This window comes from Panthera uncia, chromosome A2 (assembly GCF_023721935.1).
Source record: "Panthera uncia isolate 11264 chromosome A2, Puncia_PCG_1.0, whole genome shotgun sequence".
In the NCBI taxonomy this organism is placed as follows: domain Eukaryota; kingdom Metazoa; phylum Chordata; class Mammalia; order Carnivora; family Felidae; genus Panthera; species Panthera uncia.
The window spans coordinates 153,643,877-153,666,261 of NC_064816.1; the positions used below are offsets into that span (position 1 = coordinate 153,643,877).

Below are 22,385 nucleotides of genomic sequence, written 5' to 3' on the forward strand. Positions count from 1 at the left end.
GCCGGGGAGATGCCGCCCCGCGCCGCGCCGCGCTGAGGCCGTGCGTGCGCCCTCCCGCCCGCCCGCCCGCGGGGCTGCGTGCTCCCCGCGCACCGGCTCTGCGCGCCAGCTCACAGGCGCCCGGGAGCCCCTCCGAGTCACGCCGCCCGGCGGCGCGGCGAGCGCTCGCCCGCAGTGGCCCCGGCGGCACCCGCGTCCCCCGGCGCGCTCCCCTCCGCTTCTGCAGCCCCCGCTCCTCGGCTCTGCCTCCGCGTCCCGTGGTGATTTTTTTTTTTTTTTTCTTTTTTTCCTTTCCCTCCCGAGAGGGAGAGGGCGGGGTAGGTCCCCTCCTCTAGCTCCCCCCTCCCTTTCCCTCCCGGTTTGAATTTCTTCCCCCTGGCATTTCACTGGCTCCCGGCGCGCGAAGCAGGAGCCGCACGCAGGCGAGAGGAAGGCTGCGCCTCCCCCGCGGCTCCCGGCCCCGGCCGAACTGGAGCCCGCAGGGGTGCGGGGAGAAGAGGACGCAGCGGGAGGGGCCCGGCTCACGCCCGCGCCGAGGACGGCCCGCCTCCCCGGGAGAAGCCCACGGAGAGACGCACGGCGTCTCCGCAGCGAGCTCCCCGAGTCCCGCGAGCCGGCAGCCGACGATGGTGGTGGCTCCGCGAGCCGGCTGCGGGGCAGCGCTGTCGCTCTGGATTGTCAGCAACCTCCTCTGCAGAGCCTGGACGGCCCCGGCCGCGTCCCGTAAGTAAGCCCCCCGCGAGCGCGCGCCGCGCTGGAGCGGTTTCGGTGCCGCATTGAGGTGCCACCCCGGGGGGTGGCAACTCCGAGGTGCCCTCGCGGCTCTGGCCCCTGGCGTGCGCGGGTGTCTCCGCCGTCACGCACTTGCGGCCACTGCAGCAGAGAAACTCCGAGCCCCGGCGCTCCCGGTGGGGGGGTGGGGAGCGGGGGGGGGGGGCGAGACGGGGCTTTGAGGCCGGTGATGCTTCTGGAAAGTTGTTCCCGGTCCGGGAGATTCGTTGGCACCTGCTGGGTTGGAGTGATGAGGGTGGATGGCAGCTTCTTAGGAGTTATTCTTCCACTTCGGTGGGCTTGTTGTGGAGGGAGTTCGTGGCATTTTTGCTTAGGTAGGTCGGTGAAAGGAAAGCGAAGACGGTGGCAAAAATAAGTTGCGTATTTTTATTTATGGTTTCAAGTTAAATGAGCACGGATTTGGGGGTGAGAGAGGAGCACCTTTTGAGCAGTTTGGGCACCCATGGACTTCTCTTACTCACCTCCCCCCCACCCCAACAAGTTAATGACCATATAGTACTTGCTTATTGAAATGGGAGACAGTGAATCCAGTATGGTAACTGAAATTGCTCCGATTCTTTGGCAGTTGGATGTAATACAGTCTAGGACTTGGGACAGGCAGGGCAAACCGTCAGTAATGTAGTAATGAACATATTTCTTAAGAGTTGTCAGGAAAATGATGCTGCTCAGTGTATTTACGTCTTTGTGTTTTAGCAAGCCTTTTTTTTTTTTTTAAGAAAAGGTTGCTCATATTTTCATGTGGTTAGCAAGAGTAGAAAGAAATAGAAGTCTCCAGCCCATCTTCTGAATTGCTTTGGAAGTGCATACTGTGCCTCCGGAGGGGAAATGCATGATCGCTCCTTTGGTCCAGAAAGAGTTAAACACTAGACATTGCCCATGAGAATCTTAGGATAACATTCATAAGCACATACTGCTTGTTGTTGGGAGAGAATGAGTTAATTTGTTAAGGAATACTCATGGAGACTTTCGTTTGAAAATAAGTGTTTTCCATTTAGGAAAAAAAAAGTTTCGTGTTTTCCAGAATTCATTGTATGTGTAGTCCTATTCCTGTTTATGAGATCTTGGGATGCATTGATGCATCTTTACACATATGTTAATCTTAACGTTCTTATTCCAGGATGTAAATATTAATAAGAACCATTGAAAAAAGATTTTGTAAGTTGGGCAAAAAAATCTATCTCATAATAATGTCATATGATGAATCACTATTACTGTTTTGATGCATTTTCCCAAGTATTGAATTTGCTTCTCTTTTCTTGCAAGATAGGAAGTCACTAAATAGCAGTTTGTAATGGACCTCAAAAAATATTGTAGAGCGTTTTTTCAAGAGGGTTAAACCTCAAAAAAAGTGATATATTATTAATATTGTATGCCGGTTTTATACCTTTAGGCAGAAAATGAAGACACAGTGCTCAGTGTTAATATTTACATAAATATGTAACTATATCCTGAGAAAACTATTCTGATGAAATTTCAGTTCCCATTTCAAGATCTGGTTATATAGAACTCACTGCCACTTTTTTCAGAAATTCAATTCATTACGAGTTAAGTTAATTACATTCACTGATTAAAGGCCCTCATATCCAGGATTTTTCCTGGGTTTTGTATTGCATCTTTCTGTATACTGCAATTAACGATGGATCCATCTGAAACATTTGCCATGTATCAAGAATGAATAGCATACATGTAGCCACTGTGTTAATACATTTTAAAAATGGTAAAGTTGTTTCAGAAACATATTCTTAGTTTTTACAACTTAGAATTTGGTGGTAGGGAACAGCAGAGACTATTACTTTTAAGATAGTGATACTTAGGTTTGATTAAAATTTATTCATTACCTTATTCGTTAACGTACAGTGGCTTAACTAAGATGACCTTTTATTTCATTTGAACTTAAATTGTGTGACCAACACCCAGAGTTTCCCTCCATCCTGGAAATCAATTTAATAATAAGAATGATGTAGACTTTATCGATTGGAACGAGCTTCACATACTCCGTGCTTTAAAATTACATTGAAATTTTACCCTTAATGAAAATTTTCATTTATTATTATATGCAACTCTGAAAAAGAATAAAAGATAGTTATAGTCTTAATACTGAAAACACTCAAAGGAGAAAAAAAATGGTAACTACATGAATCTAAGATAATGAACAACTCAACCAGGAGAGGTCATCACGAGACAAAAAGTAGCATGAAAATCTAAAAGTGATGTTTTTATTTGGTACTCATTTAAAAAAAAATATGATGACTATGCTAAAACTTTCTGCCCCCCTGATAACTTTTTAACATGGTGGACATTTCTAGAAGACGCAGCTAATATTTTTTTCATTTGATAATGGTACCATTTCAAGTCTATATTTGCTTCTGGCTTATTTCTTTCTCTCTTACTGAAACGTACATAAATCTGCTGTTACTGTTAGTACTATGTTTTTGATAACTAGATAAAATAAAGAAGCTCATCTCTAGGATTAAGTAGAGACAGAGTCTAATTTCTTGACACAGTGAGAACGAGCGGCTGCTGAGTGGATAGAATCATATAACCTTCCTCGTAAATGTATACATACGGGACACGTATGCAAAGTTTAAGTAGAATATTTTACTCTTAGGAAGTTGCATTTATTTGAACTCATTTGAAAGATGCTGACGGCTCAGTTCTAAACGACGAGGAGTTTGGGCTAGCATTTGATGAATTTAACTTAATGTTAAAGTATATAAATTTTGACTTAAATAGTGCTTTCTGGTAAAGATCACTTTACATTATTTTGCATACCCGCTAAACCATAATTTCCCTGTCACATTTAAGAAATGTGTTTTTGATTAATCAAATACTTTGTAATAAATACGCTTTTATAAATATATAAGCAAATATAAACATAAGCATATATAAATATACACACAGACATATATGTATTTGGCAAAATCCTTTAAATACATATTATGTAACATGTAGGTACATTATTATTTAATATAGTGTGTATATTACATATTTATTTTATGTAATATATGTATATATTTCTATATTTTCTAACATATCTTCCAAAGAGTTAAAGCTGCTTACAAGTTTAGAGATGGGTCTTTTCATGTGCAATTATTTCAAGTAACTCAGGCAACAATATCAAAAGAAGAGTATACTGATGTGTCTTCTTCTCCAATTCATATAGCACCCTAAAATGGTATATTTGAAATAGTTGAAGTAAATGTAAATATATATAAATAAATATAAAAGCAAAGGCTGCTAGTTTACACGGAGCTTAGACATAGTAATGAGGCTGTCTTAATAAAATGAATTTAAACCAAAAAAAAATGCTTTAGGGCCAGCAAATTTCACTGGCTGATTAGAGATAGGACATTATTTACTTAATTTAAGCTAATAATAAGAAAAGTGTTACTCATTGAAGACAACTGTATAATCCTGATTTCATTGCAGGCACTGATATTCAGAGAGCAGGAATATTTGCCAAAAATTCCTCCATTAATATGGTACATGGCAAAATTGGCTACAAAAAAAAAAAAAAAAAGGAATCCCTAGATTCAGTATAGGTCTTTATTAACTTTTATACAGCTGTAAATGTACATCATTTTTAGGTGAGTAACATCGAAGTTGTTTGATATGCATTATATTTTTAAAGCCACACTTCTCATTTTCTATTCTAGTTTGGAAGATATTTCAAGTTTTAACTTCTTTAAGATTTTAGATTACTTGTCTTAATTATCAATTCTTCCAGAGAAAGTCTTAATAAGTCTTTAAAAATGAACTAATAAGTCTTCTTGTCTGATGTATCCTTCTTGTGATTGAAACATGAGGTATTTGATATATATCCCCTTGTCTTGCTATTCTTTGGAAAATTTTAAGAATATTTTATTTGTTGAAAATTATGTATACAGTAAGGAGAGTCTAGGCTCAGAAATTCTTAATTCATAGCTAGTGTATGATTCTCTTACGAGTATCGCACATAGAGAACCAACTTCTGCACGTTTTGTGGTGATTGATATTAATGGGATGGAGAAATAAAACATGTAATTTCAAAATTTTTCCCATATCTAATTGATTCGAGAAGTGTTTTCTTTTGTCGTTTATTGCTACTTGCAAAATTTAAGAGCAGACTACATAATTTAAATCTCAAAACTGCAGTGTTACGGAAATAAAGTGAATGCTAGATTTCCCCGTACGTGTATTGGTATCTGAAAGTGAATATTATCAGTATTTCTAGAGAAATAGATATTTTAAGATAAGCGGCTATGGGAAAAACAAGACATATTTTTACAATCATGTAATGTTTGGCCATTGGAAGAAGTTACGTGTTTATTTTTGCCATTTTAATATGTACGAATAATGATGAAATGATCTTCACATAGCCTTTAACTTTTCAAATGAGAAACCTAAAGGACAGTCTGAAAGGAATGATCGGTCAAAACATCGGATCTCTCCATCTCCTGGGATCTGTAGAACTTGGATGTCTGAGTTCTGACCAACTAAAGGTGTTGGGATATGGAGGGGCTGCCTCTTTGTCCATCCTGATGTTTCCTTGCATGTGGAGGAAAAGTCCTCTTGTGACATTCTTAGCCTTAGCCTTCCCGTGTTAAGCAGAGGGACTTGCCTGGCAGGTGACTTTGGATTAAAGGCCTGTCACGGCTGAGCCCCTCCTTCTTCCTTCCAAGCTGCCTGCAAGAGGTAGAGATTCCACTGAAAGACACAGAAGTATATATAGGCTGTGCCTCTGCAATAATTTGTGTGATAAATGAGAAGCCTTACGGTGTTTTGGTTTTCCCTATGGCTAGAAAGTTTGTTTAATTTCAGGATTAAGGTCAATGAATCCCATTGTTGCCACACAGGTAAGCCCCGTTCGGCAATTATTACGTACTGGGTGGTGTTTGCTCTTCACCTGTGACTTCTTTTCTAATCCAGAACTCAGGCAGAGAAGAGAGTGCTATTTGCTGTACCCTGTCAAAACCAAAGATATTAAAATGCCAGCAACAAGCTTATTTAGTATTGAACTAAATGAACATGAGAATATTTTTGCAGGTTTTAAAAATCAGCAATGGAATGAGGCTCGTGTTTTTCCCTTTGAGGTTGAGTTGGAGAATTGGACCTATTCCAGCTATGACCTCCTAGAACCATTCATTCATATTCTGTTATTAGTGATACTCATCTTAGAAAGACATTTGGAATACCATTTCTTTACTTCTGGTCAGTAACATTACCATTTTAAATGCATCTTACTTATGGACTTTAGTAGCTACGTGCTCGGTTGAACCTTACCTATTTAAGCATCAGGTGGATTTGACATGCCTTGAGTTGGTAACCACTTCGTGTCCACGTTCCTTTTGCATGGTCATGAAGGGTTAGATATTTTGGGTCGGTTCTAAAAAAGAAAAAAAAGTCTTTCGCGCTTTGAAGACCAAGTTGATCATTTCCTCAATTGTACATTTTCATGCCAAGCTTGTTAAACTCTTACTTAGTTCATCTGGGGGGTAGACTATTCATAATAACAGCTTGAAGTAACTGATTTTTTATAGCACTCCAGATTTTAAAACCTCCCGTGATAGTAGGAAATCTGGAAATAAAGACGTGTTCATTGGCTCTGAGTTTGCTTGCTGAAGATATCATATTTTTGGTATACAGCGAAAGTGCTGAAGAAGTACACAAGAGCTCCTAAGGGCCGTATTCTGCGTCGTACTTATGATTTACATTGGTTTGAAATATCCTCATAAACATGCAGAGTGATGTATTCTTTAACGCTTTCACGTGTAGGAAGGCGGTGAAACTTTTGCCGGGCAAAAGGATCCCCAGGCACACGTAAGGTTCTCCGTCCCTTTTCAGGTACATTCATTCACCCCCTGCTTGGTTGGCGCTTGACTGGTGGCCTTAGTGGTCTGGGAATGTGTATTACAGAAGATGGCAGGGGATGTGCATTAGATGTCACGTGGAAAAAAAAGTATGCGAAAAGAAAAATTTTGCCCTGACTCCTAATTTTCTACTGCTATTACAATGTCCGTGATGTCACTCAATAATATTATTCAGAAGGATTACATGGAAAAAAGTAAATATGCAGGTTATTATGTGCGGAAATACCATGATTCGCCAAAGAAAGTCATGCATTTACCTCTAAGAATGTTCTCGTAAAATAGAAGGTGCTTGTTGTTACCTGTCAACCATACTGACTCGAATGCTTATTTTGAACTAACAGAAAACATATGTTGATTAATTGCATTGCTCTGTTAGCTCATTTTGGTAGGCAGCCACCTCTTAATGAGAACCAGATTATTTAGCATCCTTGTAAGTAAATATTTACCTTTATATACTTCATATATTTTTTCAGATATTAGGCAAACTACATGAACAGAATAACTACATGAAAAAATTTCAGCCTAATTATGTCACATGGCAAAATTTTACCATATTTTAAGAGTATCATTTGTTGAAAAGTTTTTAGTGACACATTAACCATGGCCTATTCTGCATGAAATTACCTAATTGCTAGTGAATTTTCGCGCAAAATTGATAGATTTATGTAATGCGTATGAAACATTTTTGGTTCAAACAAAAATTAATATGTCTGGAAAAATGTATGATTATCAGTTTTCTCAGATGATTAAATGAATATGTTATTAGGTTAGTGGTTCCAATGCCAACCAGTCTAAGAACACATGATCCATTTTTTTTTTTCTTTTTCTTTCGGTGTGCCCTTGGGCACAATGACCCCGAGTCTAATGCCACTGTCCAGGCAAATGTTGTTTTACTGTCCAGGCATTTGTCTCTCAGTGAGTCTGTATATGGCCATAGAGTCATATCTCCCTCAACACAGTATCCCAGACAGGTGTGCATAATCTCATGAAATTTGATCTATAAAGTAAAACTTGATTTTATACTCATGTTATATATACCGTCACCGGGAGTTTTCAGCTGACTTTTGTTAGTGATAAAACTCCTCACTGAAATCACTTAATTAATGTTAAGTGTTCTTTGAAAAGAATATTTAGGAGAATTCATACCTGCCTCATAGAATAGGCTTGTAATGGTCACATCTCCAAAAATAAAATTTCCTCATGCCCGTCTGTAGTATATGTGAGTTTTATCCTGATACCTTAACCTAAGCATGTAAGTCTCTTATGGCTAATTTAAACCACATGCTATTGCTGATTATATATATTTTTTGCTGTCTGGATTATGGGAGTAAGAATAACCATTTTATCATGTCAGTTGACAAACTGTGTCAAAGATATCAGTGCGCCATATTGGGTACTTACATTGTTTCTATTATCACCAGTGCAAAAATAAACAGCTTCATTCCGATATTTATATACTGATGTGTTTATTTGTATGGAATCAGTGGCAAAGAATGGGATCAAAGAGTTTGTATATTTTTTCTTTAATGAACATTTCCTGATTGAGCTCCATAAATTTGTAATAGCTCATGCATTCACCACCAATGAATGAGCATCGTTTCCTAGACTCTTGGCACCAATAGACATTTTTATACTCTAAGAGTTTTTTGCCTGTTGATATGAACAGTGTTTCTTGAGTGTTGACTTCAGGTCAGGCTCTACTCTTTAGATGCATTAACTCTTTTAGTCCTTAGACCAGTGTTCCGATCAGCAGATGAGAAAAGTGGGCAGACAGAAAAGTGAAGAAGCTTGCCAGGCCACGCGTACGATCTATCCCTCCAGTGTATGCTCTTGACCATGATGCCTCAGGCTGAGGGAGAAATCCTATGTCATTGATTTCCAGTTCTCTGACTAATATTGAGTTTCATCTTGCATGTAGGCAACATTTTAAGGTTAATTAACTGCTTGCATAGAGTAATAGTGGGGAAAAAACCTGTTATCGTAATGTTTCCATTTCAATGATACTAATGTTAAATAATAACACATAAGATGTCATTTATGTTCTTCCTTTTCATAATAAAGTGATTTTACAGTGTAATTCTATCTTTTGGGTACTGTTAGCATACATTTAAAAAAATTTTTTTTAATGTTTATTTATTTTTGAGAGAGATGGAGTGCAAGTGGGGGAGGGGCAGAGAGAGAGGGAGACACAGAATCCAAAGCAGGCTCCAGGCTCCGAGCTGTCAGCACAGAGCCCGACGCGGGGCTCGAACCCACAGACTGTGAGATCATGACCTGAGCTGAAGTCGGACGCTTAACCGACTGAGCCACCAAGGAGCCCCACTATTAGCATACGTTTTAATGGTCATGTGTTGAAAATATTTATTAAAAAAACAAAGAAAGTATTTATTGAAAGCTGTGCAAAGTATTTGCTGAAATGCTTTGTCAGATATTAATAAAAGCTGTTTTAAACTGATTCTAAGGAAATTTTGCAGTCTGTATCCGAACCATAAATATTACTGACATTACTAAGCGTAAGTGATGATGCCTGTGTAATCTGTAACCATTGTTTTCAGTATCCATTTCATGTAGGGTCTAAACCATAAACCTTTTCTTGGGAGTCTTGTTGAGAGGAAAACTTCTTGGACTCGAATGGTAGTGGGAAGATATTTGTCTCCAAAATATTTGCCATTGCCAACGCTTAAATATTTCTTGTATCTGTTCCTGCTCTCTTTCCTGTTACTGCGACTCTTGAGAGGATCTTCAGCATTTGCCTCCAGACATTAAATTAGTAGCCTCCCTGCTTCCAGCCATTTTCCTCTAGTTTACCATCAGTATGTATTCCTGACATACTTTCCAGAAACACAGATCTTGTCCTAGGAGTCCACTTCCCTGGTGCTTGCCTGTCCCTTTGACGCAAACTCCCCCGGCACCCCACGTGTGCCCCATGTGCGCCCTGTGACCTCACCGTACTAAACCCCTTCTGGTTCCTCCTTCCCACACACTCTTTTCCAGTTGTGTTTCTCTTTTGTTTGTGTTTCCTCACTTACGTTCTGTCCTTCTGGAACACCTTTTGCTGTTTTATCCATGCTGATTTAGGGGAAACTCACTGATGGTCCAGGCCTCTGGCTCTGGAGCAGATTAGAGGTGCTGTCACCTCCCTGTGGTGATTTGGTCTCATCACAGGCAAAATTCTAGGAAAATAGTAAGGGAGTCGAGTGATGTCAAATAATGCACGTCCTTTTCAATATTCAGGTGGTAGAGTGAGAAATCATCACAAATTACGGACAGTAGAAAAACGGCAAGAAATATATTTTGAAAAGATAGAACACAGATACTTACCATCATTTATACATGAATATTAATCTGTTGTTTCAAGGGAAATAACGAAACCTGCTGTGAAAGCTCTGTGGTTCCTCCAACCCTTTTTCCTGCATGGCTCTATTTTGCAGCGTTTTCTGCCCTTCACTTAAGCCATATCATCGGTCAGACTGCTTGGACTGCCCTTTTCAAAACACGGTTGTTTCAAAGAAATACCTGTAATCTGCATGCAAATCAAAGACAGATGTCAACAAAATAATTATTGGGCCTACCAGGTACTTGAAATAGAGTGCTTAAGATGTCAAAAAAAATCTTGTAAATGGTACAGGTAGTTGCAGAGAAAGTTGATAATTATATATATTTAGTTTATAATAATCTTCGCATATTAGTTGATTTTTGTCCAAGTGGGTATGGGATGTCAGGGAGTTTCATTTTGATTTCTAATATGACAAAAATATCTTTGGGGAGTGCCAAAAATAGGCCCTTATATTTTGTTTCTGTTTTAACTCTCCACATCCCTGTATTTGAAACTCTGTTGATGTTGCATTTCAACCTGAAGATATCCCCCAGCCTGCAAGATCCCTGCCTTTTCAAGGTCCGCCCTTCAGGCGAAGGCTCTTCCCAGTTTTATATCCTTCACATGGACTCCCCCTACGTCTGCCTATTGGTAACAGAAGTTACTCCTTTTCTCTCATCCCAGACTTTGCATGGACACAGCCTACACTTTGTACTTAGGTTAACAGGTATAAAGGCATGGTCGTATTAAAGGAACCGTACTTCAATAAGCATCTTTCATCATAGCAGGTACTATACCAGTTACACTGAACTTATTACATGAAATTAGTCGATTGCCTCTCTGCATAGGGATGCTCAAAAAATTGAAAGCTCACTGGTTTCATTTTTATAGAGTTTTATCAAGTTCTCTCTTCTACTGATACAAAATCTGCGTCCTCATAAATCTGGCCATTGGTTGGAGTTGGGCTTTTCAGGTAATAAAAGCTTAATATTTACCCGATATTCTACTGCCATAAAATATTTGAAGACAGACATGATAGTATGATTAACTATAATTTTAATATTTTGTCACTATTTTTATAGATGGCTAATTAATATGTCAAAGATTAATTCATCCATTAAGGGAAAATGCTGCACATGAGCGGCATTAAATAAATACAAATGCATTGAACTGAAATGGGTTTTGTAAGATTTGGATATAAATTGTGCATATAGCTGGGTTGTAGCACAAAATACAGATACGTTTTATTAGTTGTATTTTTATAGCTAAAAATATTGTAATCAGGAGTAATATAATTTTAATATAATATCAGTTACAACAAAGTTTTCCTGTAAATAGTAATTCTCATAAAAATACTGCCTTAAAACTGACGTGTCTGTATGAATCAAAACAAAAATGAACCAGGTAAGTATTTCAGAGGACTGTCATTCAAAAGGAAAAGGGCTGTTAAAGTTATTTTAAAGTATAGTTTATACCTACTTGCTCAACATGAAAGGCAACATATTCTTAAATTTATTATTTGTCCTTTGTCCAAAGTATATTAAGAAAGTGTTACTGCAATTTGATTAGTCTTCATATTGTGAAAACATGGCTTCGTGTTACATTATCAGTATATGCGGTGATCTGAGGCGTTTTAGTTTTACAAAGATTATATAATCACCCCAAATCTAAATTTTGGAATTTAAAATGCGTTGATTCTACACATTTTAGATTGCAAGTGGAGAAATTAGAGCATCGCATCCACCTCTGAAAAGGAAGTTTTAGAACCTTGTAAATAAACACAGCGTTGTTCTTTTATCAAATTGGCACCAGCCTTTTTGTAAAAGGCTTTCAGATCTGTTGTTTGCTCCTTTATATGCCTATAATTAGACCATTCAGAGCATCTCACACTGTGTTTGTTTCTACATATTGCACTTTCGAATGACAAATGCCCCCATGGTGGAGCCAAAGACAAACCATGTCAAATGATGGAAGTTTCTGGCTTCCTTCCTGAAGTTGACCGGTGACAACAGTTGCCTAAGAAATTGTAAAGGAGGGACCACTCGGAGATGTGCTGATCGACATCTTTGGGAGAAATGAGTGACCTAGGCCTGGAGCTAAAATGATTTCCTATTATTTTATTTATATTACTCTTAAAAGCTTCCACATAACACATTCAGTTTTCCAAATTTTAGTAAGAAAAAACTGCCATTTAATAGCGTGCTTCTGTAAGTCACACATGCAGGGTTTCTTAACTTTTATTTCAAAATTATTTTAACCGTAATATTTCACCGTAGTACGTTGCCTCAAATCTCCCTTTTATTTATTAGGCATGTTAAAATTTAAATTAAAATTATAAATCATCTCTGTCGGTCCAGAAGTAAATTTATCAGTAGGTGATTAAAGTCCTTCCCATTATGGCATTTTAGCTGGAACTTAGAGAATAAGAAGGAAGTAGCCAAGAAAAGAAAGAGGAAGAATGTTCCAACCAAAAGAGGACAACCATGCATTTCGGACATTGGTTTAAGTTTAGACTTCACCCTGATGAGGAGGTGTTAGGTGGCTTTGGAGTAAGACTTGTGTAAAAAATGTAGTGAAAAGAAAGTTTTGGAAGAGTAAATGGCATTGCTCAATAGTTTATCAACAAATAGAAAATAAATCTCTGTTGGGTTGAAAATATAGACAGTAAGCATTATCTTTAAATCAGAATAATTTAAGTTTTATCAGTTTTGTTTAAAAAAATAAGCATTGGGGAATCCTTACATTCTGTGGATGAACTTGACTATCTAGCAAGTTGACTCTCTAGAATACAAAGCATCTAAATTGCTATAAATAGAATATACACCATAGATTTGGGTATAGGGTGGGTAAGTTTTTCCTAACAATTGCTATTTTAAACTCCTTGAAAGATTTTGGAGAATTTTATTTGTTTCTGTTTTGCTTTGTTTTGTTTCTTTGTAAGCGTGTTTGAGTGTATGAACCAAAAGTAGTTGTAATCTACTTTGGTTCAACCTAAAATGGCAAATTTGGTTAGTTAGACTTCACTCAATCAAATAAAAATCAGAATGCTATATGTGAGTGTTTTATGTATATGTCTATTTACTGTCTGTGGCAAGTTTCTGTATTTTCAAAGCCAGTCTCCATACATGTGTGAAATAAATAGTCATTTATGAGTGTCCCATCCTGGACGCTCCTAAAGTAAAGGCCACTGTAATCTAACGTTCTGTGGTCATCACTGAAAATTAGTTTTATACTGATTACCTAATTAAATGTGTTGACGTTGATTTGGTAAAACTATTAATGATTTTCAAGAGGAATCTACCTATTCTTTTGACTCTCTTGTAATAGTTATGAGCAGAGACCAACATGTCAAAAAGGCTGGGTTTGGTTGTTGGCTCTGGTCCTCAGCGACCTTACATGAATTATCGAAACTTTTGAGCCCCGGTATTCTAATGTTTAAAATGGTGAAGTAACAGGGCACCTGGGTGGCTCAGTCGGTTGAGCATCCAACTTCGGCTCAGGTCATGATCTCGCAGTTGGTGAGTTCGAATCCCGCGTTGGGCTCTGTGCTGACAGCCCAGAGCCTGGAGCCTGTTTCAGATGCTTTGTCTCCTTCTCTCTCTGCCTCTCGCTTGCGCGCGCTCTCTCTCTCTCTCTCTCTCAAAAATAAATAAACATTTAAAAAATTTTTAAAACTGGTGAAAGACTTGCCATAAGGATCAAATACAGAATGGGTGGCTTAGTTGGTTAAGCGTCCGACTCTTGATTTTGTCTCCGGTCAGGATCCCAGGGTTATGGGATCGGGTCCCGTGTTGGGCTCCGTGCTGAGCATGGGGTCTGCTTAAGATTCTCTCTCCCTCTGTGAGATGCTAAGTGAAATAAGCCATACAGAGAAAGACAGATACCATATGGTTTCACTCTTATGTGGATCCTGAGAAACTTAACAGAAACCCATGGGGGAGGGGGAGGGGAAGGAAAAAAAAAAAAGAGATTAGAGTGGGAGAGAGCCAAAGCATAGGAGACTGTTAAAAACTGAGAACAAACTGAGGGTTGATGGGGGGTGGGAGGGAGGGGAGGGTGGGAGATGGGTATTGAGGAGGGCACCTTTTGGGATGAGCACTGGGTGTTGTATGGAAACCAATTTGACAATAAATTTCATATATTGGAAAAAAAATAAAAAAAATTAAAATAAATAAAAAAATGAAAAAAAAAAAAAGATTCTCTCTCCCTCTGCCCCTCCCCTGCTTGTGTGTACATGTGTGTACTCTCTCTTTCAAAACAAAAACAAAAACAGATATATACAGAATGTGCAATGACTGGCACTTGATGGTAGATTGATTTTAGTTAATTTTGTTAATTTAATTTTTGGGGTCATTTTTGAACACATTAAATATTATGCAGATCTATGAGTAAGTACTCAATAATTGAGTCGATAAATATTGCAAAATCGTTTGTAATTGCTTCATTTATTTTTTTCAGTTTTTAATTTTAATCCCAGTCTAGTTAACATACAGTGTTCTATTACCTTCAGGTGTACAATATAGTGATTCAGCACTTCTACACATTACCCAGTGCTCATCAAGAGAAATGTACTCTTAATCTTCTTCACCTATTTCACCCATCCCCCCCCCCCCCCCCACCCCACCCCCGCCCCGCCTTTTGTTCTCTATAGTTAAGAGTTTATCTTGGTTTGTCTTTCACTCTTTTTAATTTCCTTGTTCATTTGTTTATTTCTTAAATTCCACATATGAATGGAATGAAATCATATGGTATTTGTCTTTCTCTGACAGACTTACTTTGCTTAGCATTCATTACAATCTCTAGCTCTATCCGTGTTGTTGCACATGGCAAGATTTCATTCTTTTTATGAGTGGGTAGTATTTCAGTGTGTGTGTGTGTGTGTGTGTGTGTGTGTGTGTGTCTTCTTTATCCAGTCATCTATCAGTGGACACTTGGGCTGCTTCCTTAATTTGGCTATTGTGAATAACGCTCCAGGAAACATGGTGGGGGCGGGGGGGCATATATCCTTTCAAATTACTGTTTTATATTCTTTGGGTAAATACCCAGTAGTGTGATTACTGGACCATAGGATAGTTCTTCTTTAATTTTTCGGGACCCTCCATACCGTTTTCTATAGCAGCTATACCAGTTTAGATTCCCACCAACAGTGCGAGAGGGTTCCTTTCCCTCCACATCCTCGCCAATGCTTGTTGTTGATTTTAGCCAGTCTGACAGGTGTGAGATGATATCTCATTGTACTCTTGATTTGCATTTCCCAGATGATGAGTGATATTGAGCATCTTTTCATGTGTCTGTTGGCCATCTGGATGTCTTCTTTGGAGAAATGGCTGTTCCTGTCTCAGACATTTATTTCATAATGTGGTAGGGAAGCTAAGGCTTACATTTGGAACAATTAGCAAAGATAAGACCAGAATGTTATCTGATTTCCACATATCACGTGTAAATGGTCAAAAAATGAGATAATAATATCGTTCCATTGTCTTAAGAAAGACTTAATTGAAGGAAATAATGCATATATAATCTATATTAATTTATAATTTATTGTATTAATTTGTAAATATATATGCTAATGCTATATTCTACACACAGATTAATACTTGAGTCATTTATTTAAAAAGTATACTCATGTTAAAAAGTGTGGCAGAAATGATTAGAACAGTATAAAATAATGTATTTAGTGGAGCCTGTTTTATAACGTGATAGGTGTTCATTCACCTTACTCACAAATGTTTCTGGAAAACCACAACATTTGTAAATTAGAAAGTTTGTGGGCATGAGGAACATATCCAAAAGCGAAAACATTTTTACTCTTAACTTGTCAGCCATATGTGCAGACAGGATAAAGCTCGTTTTCTGAAGTATGATGGAAAATATAAAAAGAAATTTGACAATTTTTTCCAGTTTTGAATTTGACTATCCAAGTATCTGGAAAGCTGGGAAATCAGACAGCGAATATTATTTTAAGTCCTTGAAAATCAGTGCCCATGATATTTGGAGGTTCAGCCGAAATTGTTTATAAATGTCTTTTTCATTATATTAGTCAAAATACTTGAGTGTCTTTTAAAAATAGATCACTGTGGTAAACTCTGAAGATTAGAGACACTTTGAACACAGGGTCTCTTACCTGAAGAGTTTTACAATCTCTAGGAAGGTAGAAAATATTTATAATTAAAATTTTAAAATGAGCAACTTTTCCAGTAGTAAAAGCTACGTGATTTCCTTGCAAAAAAGGCCCAGGCAAAATTAACAATTACATTTTGTTACATAGATAATGAGGGTATGAATTGGAAATGATAGGATCATAAAAATGGTGGAGAAAGGTGGTCACTGGAAAATTATATTCTGAGACGTATTCTAGGGCCTGTCAGCAGTTGCTAGTGAATTCTTGTCACTGTATTTTCAGCGGCTCAGAAAACTTCTTGGGCCCATCTGCCAGACCATGACTGGGTCCTGCTTCGCCACCAGCCTGAGTTGGTCCAATGAGTTTATTCATCGGTTTCTGTCTGAGATTGGTAAAGTACGCGTAGCAGACATTCATTTTCACAATTTCCAGATTCCTGGCCATGGAAACGTAAACCCTTAAGATAGATAGTCAGTGAATTTGGAAAACATTTGTTTCTTCCCCTCCAGAAATTTTGAATATTCTTTTCAGGAAATGGAGGAGGACTTAAAATTTCACCTAGAGAAAAAGAATCTCCTCTTGTGGTTTTCCTTGTCCTCATTTTCTTATTTCTTGTGTCGTCGTCTTCTCCCTACTCGCACCCAACAGGAAGATGGATAGGGTGAGGTAGAGAAAACGTGAGGAGGACACTAATGAGAGAAAACACTGGTTCCGATGTCTTCAAATAATAAAAATTAGCAGTAAGACAACACAGTCCTGACTTACATGAAATTTCCTCTTTCTCACAAGACCATGTGGTATCAGGCATAAAGAAGTGAAACGCTGCTTTCACTCTGAATATTACATTTATCATTTCATACATTGAGACAAAATCTATTAAGATCCAAAAGGAATAATGAAGGGCAATTGAACACTAGTAATTCTAAAATATTGTTCAATAAAGTCTAATTTTTAACTGTTTAGGTGGGGCTGGAAATGTTAAATAAAACTTGTAAATGCTTTAATACATACTTACAGGGTAGGTATGTGATTTCCAGAAATTTATTTCAATTTTATTATTATTATTTTGTGTGTGTGTGTTAATTTATTTTGAGAGATAGTACATGCACTCGTGCTTGCAAGGGAGGGGAAAAGAGAGAGAGAGAGAGAGAGAGAGAGAGAGAGAGAGAGAGAGAATCCCAAGCAGGTTCCACACCGTCTGTGCAGGGCCCAAAGCAGGGCTTGATCGTAACCTGAGCTGAAATCAGTTGTCAGACGCTTAACCCACTGAGCCACCAAGGCACCCCATCTCAATTCTATAATTATATTGTAGTCAGTATGTATGGCCTAGGTAATTTAATATCAAAAAGGAACATTTATTTCATTATGTAAAAAAAAATTGTTTCTGGACAATAGTGTCTACGTGAGAGAGATCATCCCAGCCTCATTTAGAAATGTCAGTATTAGTATTTGCAACAATTAGAGAACTTTGCTAAGGAGAGAAATAACTTCGATCATTTAACACCTATTTAGGTGCTATTGGAACAGGAGGCATTTACAAGAGGCAATTTCCTAAATAAAGTGTATTTCAAAGTGTATTGTTCATAGCCGACTTTAAAGGAAGTAAGTAATATTAAGTATAATTATGACATACTTTCATAGAACAATGTCATATTGATATTCTGATATAATAGTTACAGGATATTTGTAATTATATTTTATTAAAATTTTTTAATGCTTATTTTTGAGAGAGAGAGAGACACAAGAGTTCTAGTGAGGGTGGGGCAGAGAGAGAGGGAGACACAGAATCTGAAGCAGTCTCCAGGCTCTGAGCTGTCGGCGCAGAGCCCGATGTGGGGCTCAAACCCACGAACCGTGAGATCATGACCTGAGCTGAAGTCAGACGCTTAACCGACTGAGCCACCCAGGCGCCCCTGTAATTATTTTTTCATGCTGCTGATGGTAATATGCCTCATGTGCTTTAAGCACTTACCTTTGGCATTACTGGGTTCTGTACTTCACAACTCTTCTGATTTTAGTAACATTTCACTTAGTTGGATTGCGGCATACTGTGGGATGGATAGTGGCTGAGTTTCATTAAAGAGGGGTGCATTTATAAAATGCCAGAAAGTGCAGAAGTTCTTAGAAAATATTCCTCGTGTTCTCATCACAGTCGATTTCATGCCAGTTGTTGTTTTTAAGGAATATAGTGTTATAATGAGGTTATTTCAGAATTGAGTAATCTATCACTTCAAACAGAGCAAAACAGAACTTGATATATATGTTTTTTACACTTTCAGTGTATTTGCAGCTTAACTTTTCAACATTGTCTATACATCAAAGGCTTAGCCTTCAAGTTTGACCATCAATGAACTATAGCCTACAAGTGGTAGATGATTATCTATAAAAAAGCCATACGGTGTCTCTATCTATATCTCAGATTATAGTCTGTACAAAAGTATGTTCTTTAGCAGATGATCAGTTTACTTAAAACATCAACAAGAAGTTATACGTGGATGTTTGTTGGGCATTGAGGACTAGTCCACAGTGGCCATTACTGGAGCTGGTCTGGAGGAGGTTGGTGTAGAAGTGGAAACTTCATAGAGCACACCTGTTAATACGAGCATGAACCATCTGGCAGGTTCTGAATCGGTGGATCTGGGTGGGATCTAAGAGGTGGCATTTCTCAAAAGCTCTCACATGACGCTTACGCAGAGAGTGGCTGTGGACCACGCATTGAATAGGGAGGTTTTAAACTCGGAATCTTGAAAGAACGTATTTCTTGCTTATTTTGAAATTTAGCACACTCTAATTGGGGAAAATTGAAAAAATGTATCATCGTTATCTATCAGACTATTAAATATGTTGGGTGCAAAGAGAAGGTACGATAATGTAGTCTGTGATGCAGTTTTGAGGAAAAACATGCAAGAAGATGTAGATACTGGGTTATATAGTTGGGTAGTTTTGAACCATTTATATAATCTCTCTAAATTTTGGTTTTGCATTTATAATATTAGAGAGTTGAACTAGATTATCTCTAAAGTCCATTACAATTTTAAAGAGTTTTTTTTTTTTTTGTTTAAGTTTATTTATTTTGAGAGAGAGAGACAGAGAGAGAGGGAGGGAAGGAGAGAGAGAATCCCAGGCAGGCTCCATGTTGTCAGCAAAGAGCCCAGTGCTGGGCCCAGTCTCACAAACCGTGAGATCATGACCTGAGCCGAAATCGAGAGTCCGATGCTTAACCAACTGAGCCACCCAGGAGCCCCTAGTCCATTACAAATTTAAAAAATCTATCATCCCAGTCTCCTAGACTTTGCAGTCTTAGAACAAAATAGCATCTCTTCCAAACCTCAGTCTCTCTCTCTGTCTCTCTCTGTCTCTCTCTTTTTTTAAAATTTTTAAAAATGTCTAACAGGATCTTTGGGATAGAGTCTCAAAAGAGTTTCCGAAGCTGAAATAATATTATGTATTTAAAATAGTTAACAAATTGCCTTACCAATTGTAAGTGCTCAATTACTATTACTTTTTAGGAACATTATTGTACAGATTAGATAAATCAAATCCTAGAAAGTGACATAACTTGTCCCAGGACATACAGCTTTTTAAAGATACGCTAAATGACACTAAAATAACAAAATAGCTATGCAGAGACAGTCATCATCATAGACTATCACAAAAGGAGAAATAAGAGCTTGCCTTTCTCTGTTAAAACTGTAGAATTCTACCAAAATCAGTCTAATCTCAGTTACCAAGATACTCAATCCTCATGTCTGATAAAATGTGTGTGTATATGTACTCCTTTTTTGTTCTAATAATGTAATAAAAAATATTGTTTACTGATCTGCGGATATCTCCAGGTTGTACAGTATGATGTCATGTTTGTAAAACATGTCATTTATTGACATAAAATTGTTATTTACTGTCTCATCTTTTCAATTTATAAGCAAATAACATATTTCTATACCTGAGTAAATAGAAAAAGGTCTAATAAAGGGAGCAAGATTGATCAGTGTCCTCTGTGCCCTTCTTAGTAGTGAGTGTGATTTTTACAACATGTACAACCAGAAATTACTATATAGGCATGATAGATAGCTGCCAATAGTCTTGTTTTCCTCCCATAAATTACATGGCATTTATGCCAATATGGTGAGTTTTTCCACTTAAAACAGACAGTCTGGTCCATCTTTCCTACAAAATCGACTGACACGTGACCACAAAACATTATTATTAACATATTTGTATCTTTTTAATTTTTTTTTAATGTTTATTTATTTTTGAGAGAGAGAGAGAGAGCGAGCGAGCGCGCATGAGCAGGGGAGAGGCAGAGAGAGAGGGAGACACGTGTCCGAAGCAGGCTCCAGGCCCTGAGCCGTCAGCACAGAGCCCGACGCGGGGATTGAACTCACAGGCTGTGAGATCATGACCTGAGCTGCAGTCAGGCGCTTAACCAACTGAGCCAGCCAGGCGCCCCAGCATATCTCATATCTTAAATTACCTGCCATTGCGGCCCTGAATTTCAGGAATTGATTGCAGGGGGGAAGTGGGGACAGACAGCCTGGCTGTGAGCTCAGGGGATGTTAGTTAGCCTGGTTTGTCAGTGTGGGTTCTGAGGCTGGCACGATGGAAGTTCATGCCGTGCTGTCCCGCGGGATTCGAGGCCACAGAAAAACAGACTGTTGGTTTCTTTCTTCTGGTTCGGCGGAGTTGTTTATCAGACAGGGCCTCCGGAGGATCATTAATAATGTCCCCGTGCACCGATTTCCTAAACTTGGGAGCAGGTGGCCACAGGTGAGAACCTCGCACCCTTGTTTATCCCCGAGGCCAGCGCTTTCGTTGAATATCCAGTAATTCGATTTCCGTGGTGGGGCGTACCTTCGTTTACGTGGCTGTGGTCGGCTTCACGTGTCAAACCAGCAGAGTCACCGTGCTCGACGGATTTATATGAAGCCCCACGCAAGGAGCAGGTGAAACATTTTAGCACCGCACTGTGTGATGTAAGATAGAAACACCCCTCGTGGCTCTTTCTCGTGACGGAACCAACAAGCGGCTGCGATAGGAAAAGCGGATTTCCAGACTTGAAACGGGAAGATATTAGCCACAAGCTCCAGCGCCAACCATCAGTTCTTCACCTGTGCTAGGTATTCTGTAACTTTTCTCTGGCCCTCTGCCGCGGGGCATCCTTCGTCCTGTCCTGTAGCAGAGAACGCATACACTGCTACGAACTGCAACGTGAATATCCCATGTTGATTAGCTGGAAACTCTGGTGTTTTTTTTAAGACTGGTAAGTAATTGGATATTTTTGAATCATGAAATTGCTCTGAGAATATAATTTTGAACATTCGAGCAGGCCATGCTCTACGGTTCTGGAAAAGGTAATACACTATTTAAATACGCCAGGGAGGCTCAGTCCGTTGGGCGGCCTTCGGCTCAGGTCATGATCTCACAGTCGGTGGGTTTGAGCCCCGCCTCGGGCTCTGTGCTGACAGCTCCGGAGCCTGGAGCCTGCTTCGGATTCTGTGTCTCCCTCTCTCTCTGCCCCTCCCCCGCCCACGCTCCCTCTCCTTCAAAAATAAATAAACATTTAAAATAAATAAATACCCACTTACTTGCCACGCAAGAGAGGAATGTTCGTTCATCTTTAAGGACATAGTGGGATTTTTTTTTTCTTGAAGTGTCCTTGGTATCTTCTTCACTTCTATTTTGTAGTTTCAGGATTTTATTTAAATTCCAGTTAGTTAACGTATAGTGTAATATTAGTTTTACGTGAGAGTTTACAGATTCATCACTTACGTACAACACATTCCAAGTGCCCTCCTTAATCCCCATCACACATTGAGCAGACCCTCCTCTCCCCTCTGTCAACCCTCAGTTTGTTCTCTCTCCTTAAGAGTCTTTTATGGTTTGTCTCTCCTTCCCCCTCCCCATCTATGTTCATCTGTTTCTTTTCTTAAATTAAACATATGAGTGAAATCGTATGGTGTGTGTCTTTCTCTGACTGACTCACTTTGCTTAGCATAATTTATACTCTCTCCCTCTTCTTTCACATTATTGCAATGGCAAGATTTCATCTTTTTTTGGTGGCTGATGGCTTTTTTGATGGTAATAGTCCATTGTATGTATAGATATACCACAACTTCTTTATCCATTATTCCTTCTTTTGCTTCACATCAAGAAATAATTAGTACTTGGAAGAAGAACGTGGCTCTCTTGCTTACTCTGTACCATGAAAACCTTAATTGGTGTCACTTAAACATGTTATTAAGAGTCTAAGAACGATGAAAACATGTATGCTTTTGTTAAAACTGAGCCTCTAGTTTTATAGATACTA

At 38.7% G+C, this 22,385-nt stretch overlaps 1 protein-coding gene across 1 annotated transcript in view; it reads left to right on the forward strand.

Annotated features, from left to right (window-relative positions):
- Nucleotides 1-15: 15 nt before the first annotated feature.
- Nucleotides 16-22,385, forward strand: part of CNTNAP2 (contactin associated protein 2) — a 1,963,583-nt gene continuing 1,941,213 nt past the window's right edge. Inside the window, exon 1 of the mRNA XM_049643059.1 lies at nucleotides 16-723. Within this exon, the coding sequence (XP_049499016.1) occupies nucleotides 627-723 (97 nt within the window). The 5' untranslated portion in view covers nucleotides 16-626. The remainder of the gene's footprint in view (nucleotides 724-22,385) is intronic.